We start from the raw sequence: 20,618 nt of genomic DNA on the forward strand, positions 1-20,618 counted from the left end.
GAGCCCCAACCAGCTGCACCTTGACCCCCACCCCACCAATCCCCACTCTCTCAGCATCCAGACCGCCCACTGATTCCCTCACACCCAGACCCTGCCCCGCTGCGCCCTAACCACCTTCACCTGGACTCCCCTGCAGAGTTCCATTCCCCCTACACCCAGAACCCTCCCCACCCCAACCAAGCCCCTATGCATCCAGATTCCCCCCGCTCCCCAACCCGGATGTCCCACCAAGCTGTCTGCATCCAGATTGCGCCACACAGAACCCTGATACTCTTGAGGGAATTCTGCACCAAAAATTAAAAATTCTGCACATTTTATTTGTCAAAAATAACACAGTAAAACAACAACATAATCACATGTTTTCAATTATTTTGGTAATTTATTTCAAAATACCTGTCAGCAAAGAATTGAAAATGGTGTGATTATACTGTGTTATTTTGACAAATAAAATGTGCAGAATTTTGTAGAGTTTTAAAATATCGTGCACAGAATTGTAAAATTTTTGGCGCAGAATTCCTTCAGGAATAATAGTATTTGTGACACTTTCAGAACTAAAATTAACTCAACCCAGTGTTTGTAGAAAGCAAATAAGATTGCTAAGTAAAGCCAGTCAATATTTATTCAGGCCAATATTTCTATGCAAGGAAGTGCCTTCCTTAGAAAGAAAGAAAGGCTCTCTTAGCCTTCCAGGAGATTTGGAGAGAGGGAAGGAGAAAAGCAATTAGCTAATATGAAATGACATGCAACATCAACACTACTTACCTTTGTAAGGCCTTGTCTAGATGAGAAAGTTGTGCTGGTTTAAGTCAGTTTAGAAACCAAACTTAGCCAACATAACCTATGTTGATATAAATGACTCTCAAACTGAAACAGAACATCTACACAAGATGTTGCACCGAATTTAATTAAGTCTGTTTCTAAACTAATTTAATCAGTACAATTTTCTCATGTAGACAAAGCCTAAGTTGTTTAGCCCATTCTAGAGAAGCTTAGCACAGTCTCAGCCTGTGTGAGAATCAAGGAGATGCTTTTTAGTTTCTTGGTACTGTTTCTTCTCCCTCACAAAGAAAATGTATTGTTTAAATGCAACTCTAATTTGGACTCAGCTGTTACTACTGGGGGGGAATGAGTGTCACCTGTCACTCAGAGAGGAGATTCTACAGTCAATGAGTAAAATAAGGCATATGTGGGTGCTACTGACCTGCCAAGGTCACAAAAAGGAAGCTTGGATTCTTATTCATTGGTACCAAAGGGGGCGAAGTAACCTTAGGGGTTCCAGAGTAAGGTGACCCACCTTCTACAGCCCATGAGAGAAACATAAAAAAAGGATTCTGTAATCAAGAATGTAATCTTACCAGCTTCTACTGGCTTGGTCTTCTGATAAGTTGATGACAGTTTCTCAATATCTTCAAAAGTTGATGCATTCTATCAGTAATGAGAAAGTATCAACTACTACACAAAGCAGCACCAGTTCTCTCATCACATGCTCATTCAGTAAATAAGGCAGCACACACCTGCATGATCTTCTGCTGCAACATCCTAAATCAGGACTCCTACCTCCAAGGGCACAGGTTTATTTTATTTTTTTAAAGCCCATTACATTTTTGGGCCTAAAACATGAAAAAGGGAATGAATTCTTTCAATACACCAGACTATTTAGGGTTAATCTTCATTCAGAGACACATGTCACACTAGATTCCTATTAACAATAATTTTATTACTGATTAATCTCATTTATATATTGATGAGTCATAAAAGTAGGAGACAGAGAAATTTGCTGAATGCTTGTTATTTTGAATACAAAATAACCTTTCAGTCTGTATAACAGAAGGGTTTCTACCAAGATAAAACATCCAGCCTAAAACATAAAAAATAACTAGAAGCAAACCCTAAACAGAGAGGTAGTTTTGAGATAGGTGTTTAAATCAAGCAATAAAAATAACTAAATAAATGAAAGAGTTCCCTCAGTTAAAGATTTCCTGATATTTGGAATCATGGGTAAAATAATACACTGATACAGTAGAAGAGTTTGAAGCTTTGATACTTCTGTAAGTTAACAGATAGGTGTGGTAAGTGGGTCTGTATACAGACCATCATCCTTTAAACTTGTGAAATAAAGCAGTATTTTTTGAAGTTTACATCACAATTTGTCTTTGATAACAAGATTAAAGTTAGAATTGTGGGTTCTGATGAAATTCTCATGCAGGGGTGTATTAGACAGAGCTACTTTTAGTTTGTGGAGTGGGTAAGTGACTATTCAAACAGTTCGGTGTGCTACTTACTGCAGCAGGATGATGATACATAGCAACATTCCCTTAAATTATAAATGGACAAATGAGGCAAACACAGAGGCAACTATTTTTAATTAGTTGAGAGGACATTCACAAGGTGTAAGATGAGGTACGGTCTGGTGGTTAGAAGAGAAGACTGGCCAGCTAGATTTCAGGGTTATATTTCTTAATTCTGCTCCTCTCTGTGTGGGACTTTTGCTATCACTTAAGTTCTGTGTTTTAATTCTCCCCCCCCCCCGTATATAATGGGGATAATAATCACCTTAGTAAAATGCTTTGAGATCCTCAGATGAAAGGCGCTATATACTATAAAGAATTGGAGAGGAGAATTTCCTAAGCAGGATACAAGTAGAGAGCTCAGAGCACTACAGATCCAGCCTCACTAATAATGGTGGAATTTTAAACCAATAGCCAGACTACTGAATTCATGATAATTTCAAACAACTTACCTTATCCATTCGATCCTTCTGTACCCCATACTTTCCACCAAACCCTTTTGAATAATCTAAAAAACAGGATAAAAAGGTCACAGTAGGCAGGTTTAATCTTTTCCCTTTAAGTTCTGTTAAATGCAAATGGCCATTTCAAAAAGCAGCTACATGCAGAATTCCAAAGACAGCAGCCAAAGAAAATGCAACTTGTTTTTGATGCAAATCAGGATATCTACACACATACATCTATCTACAGAAGCCTCTTCATATACGAGCAGGCAAGAAAGATGTTGTGAGCTATGTGCATGCTTTTCACATTCTTTCAGGGAAAGTTAAGCTAATGATTGCTATGTTGACAGGAACCAAGTAAAAAATAAGGGATGGCCCCTCATAATGCACCACTTCTAGAGCACAGTCTTTCACAGTACTAATTGTTACTTCCTGTAGTATAGGTCATGTTACCCAAGCTATTTTCCTTTGTTCAAAGTAGTGTGCTATCAAGTTTGCAGTAACACTTGTCAGGGCACAAGTGTCACTTAAATACTCTTTATTTGCATGCCATTCATGGAATTGATCAAGTAAAGACACACAGCTGCCAAATTCACGTTTTCTCCTATTTCAGTATTGACCCCAGGTTCATGCAAAATTAAGACAGGTGTTCCATGTATCTGCAATGGGAATGTGTCACGTAGTTATCTTATTGCCTTATTTTAATAATGAGCAGTTACCATGTAAATGAAGAGTGCTTGAAGGTCTGTGCCTTGGAAACCTGACTTACAACTTCTTCCTGTGCTCCCATTCCCAAAATGGAATCAGGGACTCTGTGTGTGTGTGTGTGAACATGTGTGAACGTGTGTGTGTGAACATGTGTGAACGTGTGTGTGTGAACATGTGTGAACGTGTGTGTGTGTGTGTGTGTGTGTGTGTGTGTGAACGCCTAGTAAAGCTATCCTAGAGTTCAAATGTTTGGAACTAGATCACGACAGTATGTAACATATTGGCTGCTGTTAGAAATAGTGTCTTTAGTGTATTGTCAAATCAGAATAAATGCATGGCTTTATTAACCACCTTTATACATTGCAATTATACAATTGTGATTTAGGGTTTCCAAAAAACTCTACACTATCAGACTTCTCATTTTAAGATGTCATCGGAAAACTAGAACTTGTAGTTCATACCTGAATTATCTCACAATGAATAAAGGCAGCTTTATAACATGCTATAATTTACTACTATTTCAACTAAGGCAAAGGTTTACATTTGGACTTTTAAGCTAGTGTGATCTAATGCTGGTGTAGTGCCATGAACTAAATATTGGAAATCTGTTTCTATTTTATTAGCTGCAGCATTTGGAATTTTATGAACCCATATCCTTAATATAGGCTTATGATGAGATCATGTTTAACAGCTCATTTTAAGGAAATAGCCTGATGTTGATAGATAACATGGGGATAGAAATTAAAAAAAAAAAAATGTCTTCTTTAGATTACTTATGGCACACATCAGTCTTTTTACATGACTATTTAAGTCTGTGTTAGAAGTGGCTGCACTAAGAAAGTTACAACTGGAGACTGTGCCTTGTTGAGACTCATGCTTGGCTAGTTTCTCCTTGTATTCAAACCCCAGAGCAGATGGGTCCTGCCTCTCTGTTTGAACACCGAATTTCCCTCCAAAACCACTCTTATAATCTGAAAAAGCCACATGTAATAAAGGAACAGATAAGTTTAGTTAGAAACATTCAAAAGACATAACCATCAGCAGCAATTCTGATGAATCAGGAGTACTTTTAGAAGAATCTGAACACTCATTTTTAAGTGTATATTCAGAATGTCAACAATTCCACTGGGGATTAGGAAGAGGCCAGCTCCACTTAATATTAACAGGAATATAATAGAGACAATTCCATGTTCTTAGCTATATTTTGCAGCTCTTCCTATACTGCAGACAACACTTCTCTGCACAACTGTTTATACTGTATACATGCACTCAGATATTAAAATATGTTCATGATCAGATTATGTCTGTATTCATATGTACTCAAAAGATAAATATAATATGTGAGTAGGACAATATTTAGGAGCAAATTAAGTTTATTTCATGGATGCCATCACATTTGTACTTTATAGCCCAGCCTTGAAAGGAATACAGATCAGGAGGAAAAAATCCTAAAGTTACTCCTATTTGGCATTGTCAAAAATAAGGAATATTCTTGCTACTGCTCTGAAGAAAAAAAAAAAAAATCTGTGTTCAGAACTATGTTCCATTCACTGATAGCTGTTCTGGCACAGCCATTTTGATATAAGGGGCTAAGATGAGGGCACAGATCATCCCTTCTCACAGGAAGCTACAAAGGGAAAAGACTGAGATCCCCTTTCAGCGTGGGGGCAGCACGGACTGGTCCACTGTGGAAAAGACTATGGCTGCAGACCTCCCCATCTTCATGGAGGCCATGAAAATCTGGGTGAGAAGGAAGAGGTCAGTATTGCTGATGCTGAGTTTCTACCTCCTGCAGGTGTGGGTATACATTTTGGGGGGGGGGGGGGAAGAGGGAGAATAGGGCAAGGAAGAGGAAAATAGTTGGAGTACAGTGAGCAGGATTTGTCCTGGTATATGAACTGGTAGTTTACATAGGATAGGAGTCATTTCTGACAGGCTGGCTTCCAAAATTTTACTGGGGAAAAAAAAAAAAAAAAATCAAGAATCCAAGCTAAGTGCAGATTCATAAGGCTATTCCAACATATCTCCTGGCCCTCTAAATCAATATTTTCAGTGGCTCTCAATACCAGTCATGACTTGTTAAACCGGTTGTAAAGACATTCCACCGACTGCAACACAGTAACATTTCAAACATGGAGAAGCAACTACAATGTTAGCTACTATGAAATAGTTTTACCAGAGCTGCAGAGAAAATAAACTGTAAAATGAACCAGAAGCATGTTAAAAGTGTAGTTAAGAAGTTGAACTCAAACGTACCTTTCTGGGATTCGTGCAGTTGCACTTTTTCCTGATGATCCCAGCCAAGTGCACATTTGTCCTGTCTGTCTGTCTGTACACCAAACTTGCCTCCAAATCCTTTCACATAATCTATGTACATAAAATTCCACAAGCCATTAGTGTGATTGTTACAGATACCATTTTGAACAAAATAGTGATATTATAGATGGGACAGTTTATCCCCTAGTATTTCATTAATGGTACTGAATTATTTTCATGGTCCATTTCCCCTTGCCAAGTCACCTCCCCAGTGGGGAATGGGAAGCACAGCAATCCGAAAAACTAATATAAAAGTCAGAAAGTGCAGAACAGCCCACCCCCACAATACTCTAATTTACACTGTAGTAAGTATCTCAACATTCACAGAATAGGTACATGGCAGATAAGAGAAGGACAATTCTGATGCATGCAGCACACCTCCTCTACGCTACCAAAAAAACATATTATGATATGGTTCTTTATCCAGATATTATTATTATTGCTGTTTATTATTTGTATTATAGTTATAAAGTCATGCAATCTGATCTGCATCTGAAGACCATCATGTCCTACTGACTTCTGTGAAACTCCACCTGGGTATCAAAGTCTTCCCATATGGATCAGATTGCAAGATTGGGGATGGATTTTGCAATTACATACTTTCTAGTTTAAAAAAAAATCTCACTAGCAAGAATGCTGATATTTTAACAGTATACTTCCCAGCTTTGAGGTTCTCACCCTTACTTAACAGTGTTAGACTCAACCCATGCATACTTTTATTTAATAAAGTTTAATAAAAACCTTTCTGTGATTCGTGCTTTTCTGTTTTGCCTTGATATTCAAAGCCAACTGCACTTTTGTCCACTTTGTCCTTGTCAACCCCATATTTACCACCAAAGCCTCTGGAATAATCTGGAGACAGGAGTAAACAGAGTTTTATTTACAATTGTACAGTAATAAGACACTATTAAGACAAGACTGCTTCAACCACAGCCACTTGTTTTAAATTATGTATTAGAAGAATACTGACATCCCTGGCTAATCTAGATCCAGGATATTAAGTCTTAAATTCTTCAGAACGTATCACCTAACGTTTTCCCCTTAAGCAGGAGAAAATAAAACAGCAGTGTCAAAGCTAGCCAAAGCACTGAACGATGTGAGCAATTTTAATCTTTCAAAGAGTTCAGTTATAACTAGGCATTGAAACAGTGAAATTACAATGGAATTCTACGGCTACATCAAGAGCAGTATGGTCGCCATTTAAAAAAAAAAAAAAAAAAAAAGGTTTGTTACTTCAGGTAATAATGTGATGCAAATATATTATTTAGCACTGGTCAGAAAATGGGAAGATTTTGAGATAAATGTGTCCCTTTGTTTGCTGAAAAAATTTTAAACTTTTTTTTTTTGGTAAACAATTTTTTGACCAGCTATAACAACACTATATTAACTCTGGAAATCCCTAAGTGTTACCGACATACTAGTAAAATTTACATTTTAACTATCAGGTGATTTTGTTAGAAATACCTCATTGCTGTATTTGAGCACTTAAGGTTTTAATATTAGATTGGTCAAAAAATTTCAAAAGTTGCCAGAAGTTTTTTTGCAAAAAGTTTGTTGACCAGCTCTGGTTACAATGTAACTGAAACTTGACCTCCACTTGGAATCCTTGTGTTCATTAAACTAAAGTGTATGTTTTAAAGTTCTCCTTCAAGAAGAAAAAGTTTTCAGTAACTTTTAACGACTTATCTAGTGTACATAATGATGTAAAATATTTCATTTTGGTAAATATCGATAGATATTTTGTAAGACTGTTCCTGGTAAATGCACCTGCACCACATAAAAAAATAGAACAAAAAACATGCATGTCGACTAACCTTTCTGAGATTCATGCTTCTCTGTTTTACCCTGGTAATCGAAGCCCACTGCACTCTTGTCTACTCTGTCGGCCTGCACTCCATATTTACCACCAAAACCACTTGAGTAATCTGAGTCCAGAGAACAAAACACAATCAAACACATGAACTCACCATGTGTCATAGTCAATGTTGCAATGCAGAAATCCAGAATAATATCTCAGTTTGAAAATAGCTACTAGCCCACAAAATAAAACTTACAAACACAAAAAGCAGAATTTAGCATAGTACTATGGCTCATGATGTCACAAGTATGTGTCAATGTTCCCTATTTGTAAATCTGGATGCTGTTAAAACTTCTGCCTAAGGTAATTTTGTGTTTTGCGTTTAGTCTGCCCTTTCATTTATAGTTGTCCAAAACACAGGAACCATTTACTTCATTAATATTAACCCCATTAACACCCCCGCCCCCGGAAGAGATTAAATGCAAGGCTATACTCTTATTTTGTTTTCTAGCAAGTTTTAAACATTAGTATGATCTTACTCCTCTACTTCTTGTCATATAGGCAGGAGAGGGCTTGGGGTGAAGATCATCACTGCAAGGAGAGGGAAGGGGCACAGAATAGAAAGGCTCTGCTATGCCCCATTCTCCACTAGCATATAGTCCTTCTGGGAACTGGCATAAATTAAAGCTGCCCCTGGGGGTTATCTTCACCAGGGCCAGGTGGCTGAAATCTAGGGAGCAGTGACCTCTCCCAGACAGCCCCACTCCCATCCCCCAGACTCTCCAGAGAGCCCAGTCTAAAATATTTTGGGGGTGGGGAACAAAGGACAAGTCAGACCCTTAAAGACAAACAGAGCATTTCATTTCGTTAAGGCCAAGTGAGTAGTTTTTGAGTCCACTTACTACAAAAGAGTAGTAAATCATTTTGGACGCAGAATAATTGGATAGCTGACAATGCAGGTTGAGGCCCCATTGTGCTAGGCACCTTACAAACAGTGTTTCCTCAACAGTTTTATATACAAGCTATTGTAGTAGAGTCTTACAACAAGCAGCTAATATTGATAACAGTTATTTATTTACATACACACATTCACCTCAACACTTTACCTTTTTGAGAGGCATGTTTCTCTGTTTTCCCCTGGTATTCAAAACCCACAGCAGACTGTAGGAGAAATAATACAGTAATAAGCATTCCTAAAAAAAAGTCAGACATTAGTAACACAAAATAGTCTACTTCAGCAGAAAAATACTCAGCATAAAAGAAATCAGAGCTTAGTGATGCTCCAAGCCTCTTGGTTCTGGAGCATAAGTGTCTGTTTAGATTTCCGGGCCAATATCCTCAAAACATTAGAGAGGAACAGATCCATTAAGCTATCTTTCTCAGCCACTGCCAAAGCAGATTGTTCCCTGTAGTACATTAGGGTCTTGTCAGGTTTAGTGATTCAGTACACTGGAGCTTCCACCACTTCCAGCGGGAGGTTATTTTATCAGTATTAGGTTCACTCCCTCTGGGGCACCTGGCATTGGCCACTGCCGGTAGACAGGATACTGGGCTGGATGGACCCAGTATGGCCGTTCTTATGTTTCGTCTGGGAAAGTTTCCCCACCTTGATAGTCAGCCTAGTGGTTCAGTTTGCTAGGCGCCCCAAACCATGCTAAATTCCCTCCCTACCTGGTGTTCATCTTTCTGGTCACATAAACATATGTAGCTTGGCTAACTGACATGTTTTCAATCTTTTTTTTCAAATCGGGCCATCCTTCAACTTAATTGTGGGGGAAGGATTTTTGTTTCTTAAGAAAGTATTAATCCATAATAACCAAAGCCAATTTACTGATATGCACAAATTGCAGTGCTAAAAATGAATGACAGTGATGTTTACACCTAACAGTAGCAGTTTTTAGCATGATAAAACCAATACCCTATGTAAACTGATGAACACAACTGCTGTAAGTAACTGGAATACTGTAGGAAATTACTTACCTGGTCAACTCTGTCCATTTGTACTCCAAACTTGCCTCCAAAACCTCTTACTGAGTCCACTTGGGAGCAGTGTTTGGAAAGCTTAGATTGATATTCATGGCCAACAGCTGACTGAAAGAAGTTAGAAATCCAAAAATGGATTACTGCATCTAACAAAAATGGTAACACACTATACTTAGTAAGTCTAAAAACAAAAAAGTTTGAGATTAGGCACCACTTAGAGGCCTGTTTATAATTTATGTGGCTCTTTAGACATGCAAATTGTCAGCATTAGCAGCAGTTGCACAGTGAAAGCCATGTATGTTAAGTGTCCAATTCTGCAAAATGCCCACGTAAAGATTTCTCATAGGAATAAGAATCTGTAGGATTGTGTCACCAAGTTGTCAATATAGTCCTAGGAAAGAAAGTGATCAAAATCCCAGGAAAGAGGCTGTGTGTGTGTGTGTGTGTGTGTGTGTTTCACCCAGGATTTATAAATTAATTAAACTACAGAGGTGGTAAAAGGAAAGATATTGAATCAAATCCTATTGCCATGATCCAAGGCTTAGAAGGGAGCCCTCACTTCCAATAAAATTGGAAGGAGTGATAATTGTGTATGCAGCTATCGACCATACACAGTAGAAAAATGATCACTACAAACTTAAACACAAGATACTTCCTGGACAAAAGAAACTTTGTAGAATTCTGCAAGTTTAAAGCAAAAGGCTAACATCAAAGGCTGCCTAGACTGAATGCAGCATTCACATCCACCAGACATTAAATTTATCATTGGATAGCAAGAACATTTTTCTAACATAGGCTATGATGTGGTATTACATTAAAAAAACCACGAATTTTCATAGCCTAAAAGAAATAATCATTAATTTAGGAAAACAGGAATGACAGTTCTGGAAGATAACACCATCCAAAAGTTATGCAGATAGAAAAAAACTTCCTCATATACTATGTTAATTCTAGTCAAACGTCATTAGCTGCCTCAGATCACTAGTTTACTATTTGAGCCCCATGCAACTTGAACAACAAAATATGTTTCTAGGAATGCTATTCTTATTTCACTTTGTTGCCCAATCACTTCATTACACTTTGGCAGGGAATTTTTTTAAACCAGAGAGAGAGAGAGGAAAGTAATCCGACTCTATTTACAAACAACACACAGTTATCACAAATTCCTGTCTTTGCAAGCAGACAATTTCAGATAGAGAATCGATATCTGCTAAAAGACTAATGGTGATCACTGTAGTAAAATCAAAATAATTTCCATTGCAGTAGAAAAGTAGGCAGCTAATTGTTGAAAGGTATTTGATTACTGTAGTAAACATTAAAACTAAAATAATTGAAGTTGGTTCCCATGATCATTGGCACATTTCTGTTTTATGGTACAGAAAGCTAGAGTTATGGCTATAAACAACTTCTGGCTAGGGCTATCATTTACATTAATATTTTAGTTAAGTATGCTACAGGAAGCTGCTAGACATTCTCTCTTTCCCAAAGTCTATATCAGAATAAAGACTCTTACCACTTCCCACCATTTGCTTTTCAAGTTATCACCGTTATACAGTACAAAATGGCAAGTGACAGTACAAAGCACATTCCATCTCTTATCAGTCAACAGCTTTTCCAAAGCCTGGTTTCATGACCATTTCACGGCTTAATGTGGTTTTTTTCCCTCCCTTCTGTTTCAATCAGTCACTGGAACATGAGTCAGGCATAACATCTTAAAGTACAATAATGTTACATTGAATTACAAAGGAGCCGGGAGCAATCTTCAAATAAGACAAGATGGTATGAAATTACACACTAGAAAGTGCATCCTACTCTATCTACTGATAAAGCTTCAAATTTGCACTAATATAGTACTAGTATAATCCCCAAACCCTGCACTCTGTGTCCAAACTGAATAATTTGGTCAGATACTGGGAAATGTGACAAGGAAGAGGATTTCTAGTGTTCCTGTGCTGAGCGAGAGGGCTCTGCGATTACTAGTCCAATCTAATGGCTGGAGCTGCTGCCACAGCCCTTCCACAACTCCTCTCCATGAATGAAAGGTCTGCTGCATGTAACTCTGCCAAAGATTGAGGAGCTGAGTTCTGTGGCATAGAACTCAAGCTCTGGCTCACAGCATGTTGTCCAATGCAGTGGAATGGCAATGGTTCCACTGCATCAGGCCCCCCTGTACCCATGGATCTGTAAATGAGTGGGGGAGGTAGAGAATTGGTTTTGATTCAAGTGAACATATCCTTATATCAGCAGAACCCTGGAAGCTATACAATACTTGTGCTTTAGTTTTTGATGGTTTTGAGCACCATCTGCACTGAACATTTAGCCATTGAGGAATGCTTATTTTTCATTCTCAGCCTACTGGGATATGCAAAAAATACTAAAAGCCTTGATTCCCATATCAGCATCTTTCTCTGTAGTATACAGTACCTGCTTTAATATCTCTGACAGACATATATGGACTACACTGGAATTTTAAACCCAACTGAGCATCCCTGATAAAAGACATTCAATAGGAAGATGTTAGGTGGAGTTCCATACTGGAATTCTTGAATATCTGATTAAATGAGTCACCTGGGCTCAAACTTCTACCATCTACTCAGTCCAGAGAGGCGTTCAAGCAACTGGCCTGAAAATTGTATGTGAACATGTTATCATTGAAACTCACATATACATTTCTTAACACTTACCCAAGCTGCTTCCATGAGTCAAGATGACTGATAATACAATACAAAAATGAGACATGCACAGCCCACACCAGAATCCAGCAAACTACATTTTGCAGTCAGCCTTGCTTTGGGAAGTTTGCTGCTGATTCAGAGAGCCACTAATAGGCGTGTGCCAACCTGAAATCCTTGTGAAATGAGCAGTTCAGTACTGGCATAAAATATAACACTGGACTCTTTAAATGAACTCAAGGTCACCAGAAGCCTTGGCTAGTTAAGCAAAAGAGTTTTGAAAGTACCTCCAGCTGCAAAGAATTATATTCTCAACACATAAAGAAGTGAAGCTTTGCTGAACATAATATTATGAAGCAATTGTCCACTTACAAAATGTGGAAATTATTAATCGGAGTATAAGATGTTGCCAAATTCTGTATGCCAACTCTGATTTATATGTAGGTTAGACACTTCTTTATAATTCTGACCAACCCAGTATGTCTCTTTCATGTAGCTTGTTGATAATGGGTGGTGGCCAGTTTTCAGTGACAATGGGGTTTTTTTTAAGGGGGGGTGGGGATTTTCAAAGCAGTGCAGAGAATTTATTCACACATCTTTGTGGAAGATCTGTGGTTAAAATCCCCCTGCACTGTTTTGAAAGTCTTAAGCAGTATGTTTAGCTAGATGTTTCCCTTCCTGCTTTAACAAATTCAACTAATTAAATCAGTACGCTATCTGTTTTTTCTTCTTCCATGGCACCACATCAGAATGGAAAGCTTCTCTTCCTATTTCATAACTAAACACCAAGTGTCAAGTACTCAAAGATGTAACTCTGTATATTTAAAATATTCAAAAGATTGATTTAAAAAAAAAAACCTCACTCCACTGGAAACCTGTGGTGAAGCAGTACTCTGGTAGATTTTAATTAATCCTGGAGCTCTGACCCATGCAGTTATGCAAGTGATCAGTCAGGTCCACATCAAACTTATGACATTTAGACTTCAGGGCAAAATCCTGGCCTACTGAAGTCAATGGTTAAACTCCCATTGAGTTAAAAGGAAGCAGGATTTTGCCTGCAGTGAAGAGCTAGGTAGATGCTCTTGAAAAGGAAAGGACTGGTCTTTTAAAGGATAAATAATTGTATGGCAGTGTTTCCCAAATTTGGGACAGCGCTTGTGTAGGGAAAGCCCCTGGCAGGCCGGGCCGGTTTGTTTACCTGTCCCGTCCGCAGGTCTGGCCGATCGCGGCTCCCACTGGCTGCGGTTCACCGCTCTAGGCCAATTGGAGCTGCTGGAAGCGGCGGCCAGTATGTCCCTCGGACGCGGCAGGTAAACAAACCGGCCCAGCCCGCCAGGGACTTTCCCTACACAAGCGCCGTCCCAAGTTTGGGAAAAACTGTTCTATGGTATTGTGGTATCATTTTAAAGATCTGTTTGCACCATCACAAGTATTGATAGGGCAGACATCCAGACAGTTAAAATGTTGCTCTTTTACAAAAAGTTAAGTGTTACAAATACAGCACTATCTGCAATATTTGTTATTAGCTCCCCCCCACCCCCCAAAAATTGTTTACCATCCCCTTAGAAGCAGTCTGAGCATTTGTTTATTTAATGCATTCAGTTAGAATCCTAAATGGATGAGGGGAGGCATAAGTAGCCAGCATTAGAGAGCTTGGAGCCCACAAGGTAGACTTAATAACTTAATCCAATAATTCTCTTACCCCAGTTCTCCATCGATTTGTGTTAGTTTGTTTTAAGGGTACAATGAGGTTTATATAGTAAAATTTCTGTGAAACAATGGCGCCCTGCCTACAAACAAACCAAAATCCGTTGGATATGCTTAATAGGTAATGGAGTATCTTGGAAGCCATCTTGCTAGGTACCCACAAAGTTAGTTAAGCAAGAAACTAAAATGTAATCTTATTTAGGCCTCAATATTTTAGCTCTAATTTTCTTATAGTACAGTATTGTGCTGCAATGATATTATAAGTTGGATAACTAATGGGGGCAGATGAGCAACTAGAACAACTTCTGGTCAGCATCTTTTAATGTTAATACAATCACTATGCATGCAGCTATTTTAAAAATCCTAAGGATCATTAGTATTTATACTGTGCATTGATGTTGACAGCTGTTTTAAATATTGACTCAATAGTTTATATTTCAAAGATTGCAACTACTATCTGCCTAAAATACAAAGCCATTTTCTGGATATCTGGGTTATTTCTCGCTGCTCATTTTTTCATGCTTTTTTGAAGTGAGAGCTAGCTTCAAATTCAAGAAAAGATAAATACATTTATTTATTCATTCATTCTAAGGCAGTCTCAAGTACACAAAGAATTGATGCAGCAAATGAAATAGAAAATGGATTTATTCATATCTAGGTGCTTTCTTAATTTAGAAGAGAATCTTTAGAAACCTACACATTTACAGGAGGAGAGAGAACTCGGGGCCATGAATTTCTGTTTATTGCCCGTGAACTGTCCATGTCTTCTACTAAAATTACCCATGACTAAATCTTAGCCTTACTAATGAGCAAGGCGATGAGGTCTAAAAATCACAAGACCAGGAAGAGGTATGGAGCACCAATGCACCAGTTCTCAAAAAGGCTTCCCTTTGTCACTCACAGATGACCCATTAACTCCCTTGAGTAAAATGAGACACAGGACCTGATCACACAGAGCCTAGATCTACAGAAAGGTTTTACAAGTATTTACTAGCGTTAGTGGTGTGATATTTTGCTGACAGTTACATCAGCAAAAGCCCTAGAGTGAACACAGTTATACTAGAATAAAGATGGTTTATACTGCCATAAGTTATTTTGATTCCCAAACTGAAATAATCTATAGCAGTATGAACACTTTTATACAGATATAACTGCATCTACACTAGGGAGTTTGGCACTTTTACTGTACTGATATCATTAAAACAGCAAAACTTTTATATTGACACGCCTAATTCACAAAAATAGTCCCATCTCACTGACTACAATGGAACTTAGGTGAGTAAGGCTTGCAGCATCAGACCCATCCACAATACATCTCCTGAGAAGACATTTTACACTTACTTTATCCATACGGTCTTGTTCCACACCAAACTTCCCTCCATAGCCACGGGAAGCTTTTGGTCCTGTTTCAAGCTCTTTCTCCTTGAGGCTCTGGTGTTCTTGGAACACATTCTCTCTCAGCTGGTGAATGCTTTAAAACAGAGAATCCAGTAGTTATATAATAAATGTTATAGACATGGTTAACGTTAAGACTTCCTCAGAGACAAGACTTTCTACTTGATGTGCTAATTTTACACCCAAAAACCTGATCTTAACTTTAGGATTAAAAGATAAATCCTGGTAAGTGTACAATACGCATTTCATTTTTTTTTTAAATCCTTCAGTACACCAAGCACTTCAAGTCTGGTTTTAAGAAGTTTGACATTCATTTCATTGTGAAATCTGTTTTCAAAAACCAAAAAATCCAGAACAAACCCTTCATTTTAAGATCTACCATCCTGCATTTGGGCTATAACAGGGAGGAGTAGTTTGCTATTTGATATTAATCCTGAACAGTTGATTACCTAGTTACCAAATATGATTTTGTTTTTGTTTACTCTATGTAGGTATTTATATGGCCCTCATCACTGTAGCATTCTCTCTTCCCCTACTCACTTATTTCTTGTTAGTTCTCTCCTAGTGTGGGTTTTTTTGTGGGGGGAAAGGGGGAAAACAGACTGTAAGCTTTTCATGGCAGGGACCATCTCTTCCAGTGCATTTGTACAGTACCTTCTACAATGGGGTCCTAATCCCAGTTGGGGCTTTTGGACATTACCCTAATATAAAACAAGGAGGAACTGAAAGTAGGTTGATTTCCTTTCCCCTCCACAACCTCTCTCTCTGGAAATAGGAAAAGAGGCTGGATGTAGGGGGAAAACCAGTGATCTATGCTTGAAGACACTTTCCACATGAGTTTAAAGCTGCCTGAAGCATAATTGCTGTATATTTAGCCTGTAAATATCAGCAATGTACTCCAGAGAGTAAAACCGATCCCTAAAGTACACAAGAACAGCTGTACTGGGTCAGACCACTAGTCCATCTAGCCCAGTATCCTATCTTCCGACAGTGGCCAATGCCAGATGCTTCAAAGAGAATGAACAGAACAGGGCAATTATCAAGTGATCCATCCCCTGTTGTCCACTTCCAGCTTGTCAGTTAGAGGCTTAGGATACCCAGACCATGAAGTTGCATCCCTTATCATCTTAGCTAATAGTTATAGTTCTGGCATTCGCAATATCCCCAGCAATAAGTTCCACAAGCTTACTGTGCATTTTATGAAGGTGTAATTCCTTTTGTTTGTTTTAAACCTGCTGCCTATTAATTTAATTAAATTGGGTGACCACTGGTTCTTGTGTTATGTGAAGGGGTAAACAACACTTCCTTATTCACTTTCTCCACACCATTCATGATTGTATAGACCCCTATCATACTGCCCCCTCCTTAGTCATCTCTTTTCCAAGCTGAATGGTCCCATTCTTTTTATTCTCTCCTCACATAGAAGCTGTTCCATACCCCACTTTTGTTGTCCTTCTCTGTACCTTTTCCAATTCCAATTTTTGGAGATGAGGCGACCAGAATTGCATGGAGCATTCGACATGTGGGCATAGCATGTATTTATATAGTGGCATTATGATATTTTCTATTTTACTATCTATCCCTTTCCTAATGGTTCATAACATTGTTAGCTTTTTTCACTACTGCTGCACATTGAGCAGATGTTGTCTGCTCAAAGTAGGCCATTTAACTATTAAAAATGTCATATACTTCAGTAGTTCCTTATTTTCAGCATTTGTGACCTTTTACTCCTTCAGCAAACAATGGGCACCTACATACTACAGTGACTAGTGCCCTATGAATATGTAAGATAGAAGGAAGAGCTAGAACACTCTTTACCTTTCAAATGCAGAAGTCAGTTTTGAGACTAAAATTTCAAGCATGCCTTGTTAGGAAGTACGAGATTGAGAATTTGGTTGTAAGGCACCTTACCATTTAAACAAGCTTGCGAGCTGATGGTCCATTGTGACATATGCATTTTCCTTTCTGATAGAGGCTAAAATATTGTTACAATATATTTTGACATGCCAGAATTTTTAGAAGTTAGGCCGACCATTTTTAAAGCTAATTCTAGGAATATAGGGCCTAAATCTATCCCCAGGAAATGGAGCTGTGTGTTACCGCCTGCCTCAAAAATGTACATGTTATATGGTGATATACATCTTTTCACCTGAGCACAGCTGAGCACCAGTGCGTAATTGTGACTATTACAAAGAGCAATTGTAAAACCTGTAGCCAGAGAGCAAGACTTTGAAGGTGCCTGCAGACACAAAGGAGGCAAGAAGAATCATGTTTCCAGTGAAGAAAACACTATAACATCAATTCTTATTTTACAACTAGAGATGCTGGCAGCCATAAAGGACTTGCAACTTTGGAAAGGATTTGTGTAACCAATGCTCTATAGAGAGTCTCTTATATTTTATCCATCAGGATGTAAGTTACTAAGGATCTGAACTTATCAAAAATTGCCTACATTAACAGTCACAAAGGAATCAAGAAGAAGAGCTAGTTTACTTGATGTGTTCTTGATGTCCAGATCCTTGCACAGTTTTAGCACCCCAGCGCTGTTCTTTCTCACTCACATCATTCTGTCAAAGACATGTAATAAGTTAAAAATTATTAGACTTTAAGCCAAGATTTCAGAGTTTCAGCACTTTGAAGGCCTTAAGGTTCTCTCATGCCACTAAAACTAGAAAGATTAGTTAACAACCTCACTGCCCCATTCACCTGTTTCTACTACAATCACTTCCCTGTCTTTTCTGTCATCGCCAATGCATAGAACATACTCCCAGTTCAAAATCATTACAAGGTCTTCATTTAAACCCTTCTCTTTTTCCTTCAATGCCCAGCTAAATAAAGCAATTTAGTCAATCACACACATACACAAAAGGATCCTAGTTATTCTCTCGTACAGGCTGCCAAATATTTCCCATCTACTCTGCATATTTTGCTTAGATGTAGTTCCTGCTCTGAAGAGCTATCTTCACTATATAGCATCATCAGTACTTAAATAATAAAGTTTGGGAACCATACCTCAAAATCAGGATCTGTCTCCCAGTCATCAGCTCCATCACTCTGGTTGACAGAAATGGCGTGACCTGCAGTAGCCTTCCACATCTGAAACACCATCAAATGAAGTACTGTCACACTGGAGTTACATTTAAATTCATTTCACATTATGACTGGGTTGATTAAGGACTAGTCCAATATTCCGAATATACTAGAGAAGTAAATTATTTAACTAGACAACATTTGTAATATTGGCAGTTACAGCAGATGTGGTTACTAATAATATCAGTTGTCCAGTTGCATTTGCAAACCAGACTGATAACTCAGTGTGTTTTTTCTATTGACATTATAAAAAGGCCAGAAATAATCATTGGCATTCTTTCAAAGAGAATGAGGAAGTTCCTTCTGGTAAGAGTCAACATGTGTGTGCTTACTTCATTTATTAGTAACATGTGATAAACCACTACCATTGATGAGCTCTGGTCAAATAGGTCTTCTAATTAAAGTTTGCTTCACAAAAAAAAAAGACATTAACACTCGGATACTATATGTGTACTTCGTCTTAAAAGTAACATTTTTTCTAGCCTTTAGTAATGATGAGCACAGAAATTGCTAAATGCTATATTCTGTAGGTTTCTTTCATGTTTTACATTAATGAGATTCATATATCAAGTATTATGAAAACAATCTGAACAATTTAAAATGTTTGAATACCATTTTGATTTAGAAGGCATTTGTCCACTTACATGCAATAATAGTACACAGACTACATTTTTAAAAATATTAATTGATTAAAAATATGTACATATCTTATATTAATGCTCTGTTTGCATAATGTTTCAGTATAAAGCAGAAGGAAGAAAGTATTAGGATCAGGAAGTAGGAGCTTTCTTGTCTTTTTATGAAGATTTAATTTTGGGTGTCCAATTTGAGACACTGTCAGGGAACCTGATTTTCAGAGAGAAGGTGCTCAGCACTTTCTGAAAAATCAGACCCTTTTGCAGCATATCAAGTTGGGAACCCCAAAGTTAGGACATCTAAATCATTAGTCATTTTTGAAAATCTGGTTCAGCATAGATGCTGCTGCCAACAGTGGGTTATGTTTTAGGATTTCTACAAAAAAAGTATGATTGGGAAATATATTTTAACTCTCAAATTGTTTATTTCACATGGATTGGAGGAAGTTGCTTTTCCTCCACTAGTGCACAAGGGTAAAGTTCATTAATATTCTATCATTCTGTCTTACTATACATACCTTTTATTTTCTAATTAAGAAATTGTTTATAAATGATTGTCACTCGTGGCGAAATATTTCACATACAAATACAATCTGGAAAAGGAAAGGACAGTTCCCCCTCAGGTACAATCCAGAGGAAAATGGACCATTCAAATCCAGAAATAATCAACAGTTGCAGTGCTTCAGGCCAGGGATTGTGTTTGTTACACATTTGTACAGTACTTACCATAATGGAGCTGGGGCTTCTAGGAGATTACAAATATGTTATGATGTGAACTTTGGTAAGGTCCTGAACCTGTAAACCCTCTGGATATAGAGCTCCTATTGAAGTCAAGTGGGTGTTCCACACATGATCAGGATCAGATCCAAAGAACAGGATGCAACAGATTGCAGGTCTTCATTATTTCATAGTTTTAACTATACTAATATTTCTTTAAATGTTAAGTGCTGTGGTGCTCAGTGTTACAATGCTTAAGTCCCTTCAAGGATCCAATTCTTGCTCTCTTAATCCAAACACAACCCACTGAAGCACTGATCCTCCACATGACTGTTCAGTGTTTGCACTGAAGCCTACAAGTTACAAGATAATATCAATTCTGAGTTTAGCAATATCCAAGCCTAACTCTGAATATATTTGTTTCCTCCTCAACCTTGTTAAAAGTGGTAATCAAGAAAGACTGGAAGCTGAAGGACTTTTTAAAATCAGTATTTAAAAAAATCCTGGTCAGAGACTATATTATAACAAATGTCCATCCTCTCCCCCAACCAGAGTTCTGTTAGTGTAACTATAAAGGGCACAAAGATATAGTAATAATAATAAAAATCAAATAAGTTTTCTCATTTCCTACTGGGCATAATTTGCAGCCCCACCATAATAGGTTTCCTCAGTAGTTGCTGCTCTGGCAGATCTCTTTCAAACTAGACTACAGAGAAACATGATCCAGGCTGTATCCAGGAGTCACTGACTCATACGGTCAAATTTCTGGAAAAAGGGAACTGCAGTTCAAAACACACAAAGGCTAAATATATACTTTTGATTTATCAGGCCACTTCTGTCCTTTATCATATTGACGAATCAGCAGC

At 38.0% G+C, this 20,618-nt stretch overlaps 1 protein-coding gene across 3 annotated transcripts in view; it reads right to left on the reverse strand.

Moving 5' to 3' along the window:
- Positions 1-20,618, reverse strand: part of CTTN (cortactin) — a 34,255-nt gene that overhangs the window by 11,386 nt on the left and 2,251 nt on the right. The window contains exons 2-12 of one of the 3 annotated variants that reach the window (XM_065403119.1): positions 18,323-18,406; positions 17,804-17,877; positions 15,257-15,386; positions 9,534-9,644; positions 8,660-8,714; positions 7,570-7,680; positions 6,497-6,607; positions 5,696-5,806; positions 4,300-4,410; positions 2,741-2,796; positions 1,356-1,425 (exon numbers count right to left, since the gene is read on the reverse strand). In XM_065403119.1, the coding sequence (XP_065259191.1) occupies positions 1,356-1,425; positions 2,741-2,796; positions 4,300-4,410; positions 5,696-5,806; positions 6,497-6,607; positions 7,570-7,680; positions 8,660-8,714; positions 9,534-9,644; positions 15,257-15,386; positions 17,804-17,877; positions 18,323-18,406 (1,024 nt within the window). Of the gene's footprint in view, positions 1-1,355; positions 1,426-2,740; positions 2,797-4,299; positions 4,411-5,695; positions 5,807-6,496; positions 6,608-7,569; positions 7,681-8,659; positions 8,715-9,533; positions 9,645-15,256; positions 15,387-17,803; positions 17,878-18,322; positions 18,419-20,618 lie in introns of those variants that run through there. The other 2 variants (XM_065403118.1, XM_065403120.1) reach the window with 2 other exon arrangements.

This window comes from Emys orbicularis, chromosome 4 (genome assembly GCF_028017835.1).
Source record: "Emys orbicularis isolate rEmyOrb1 chromosome 4, rEmyOrb1.hap1, whole genome shotgun sequence".
In the NCBI taxonomy this organism is placed as follows: domain Eukaryota; kingdom Metazoa; phylum Chordata; order Testudines; family Emydidae; genus Emys; species Emys orbicularis.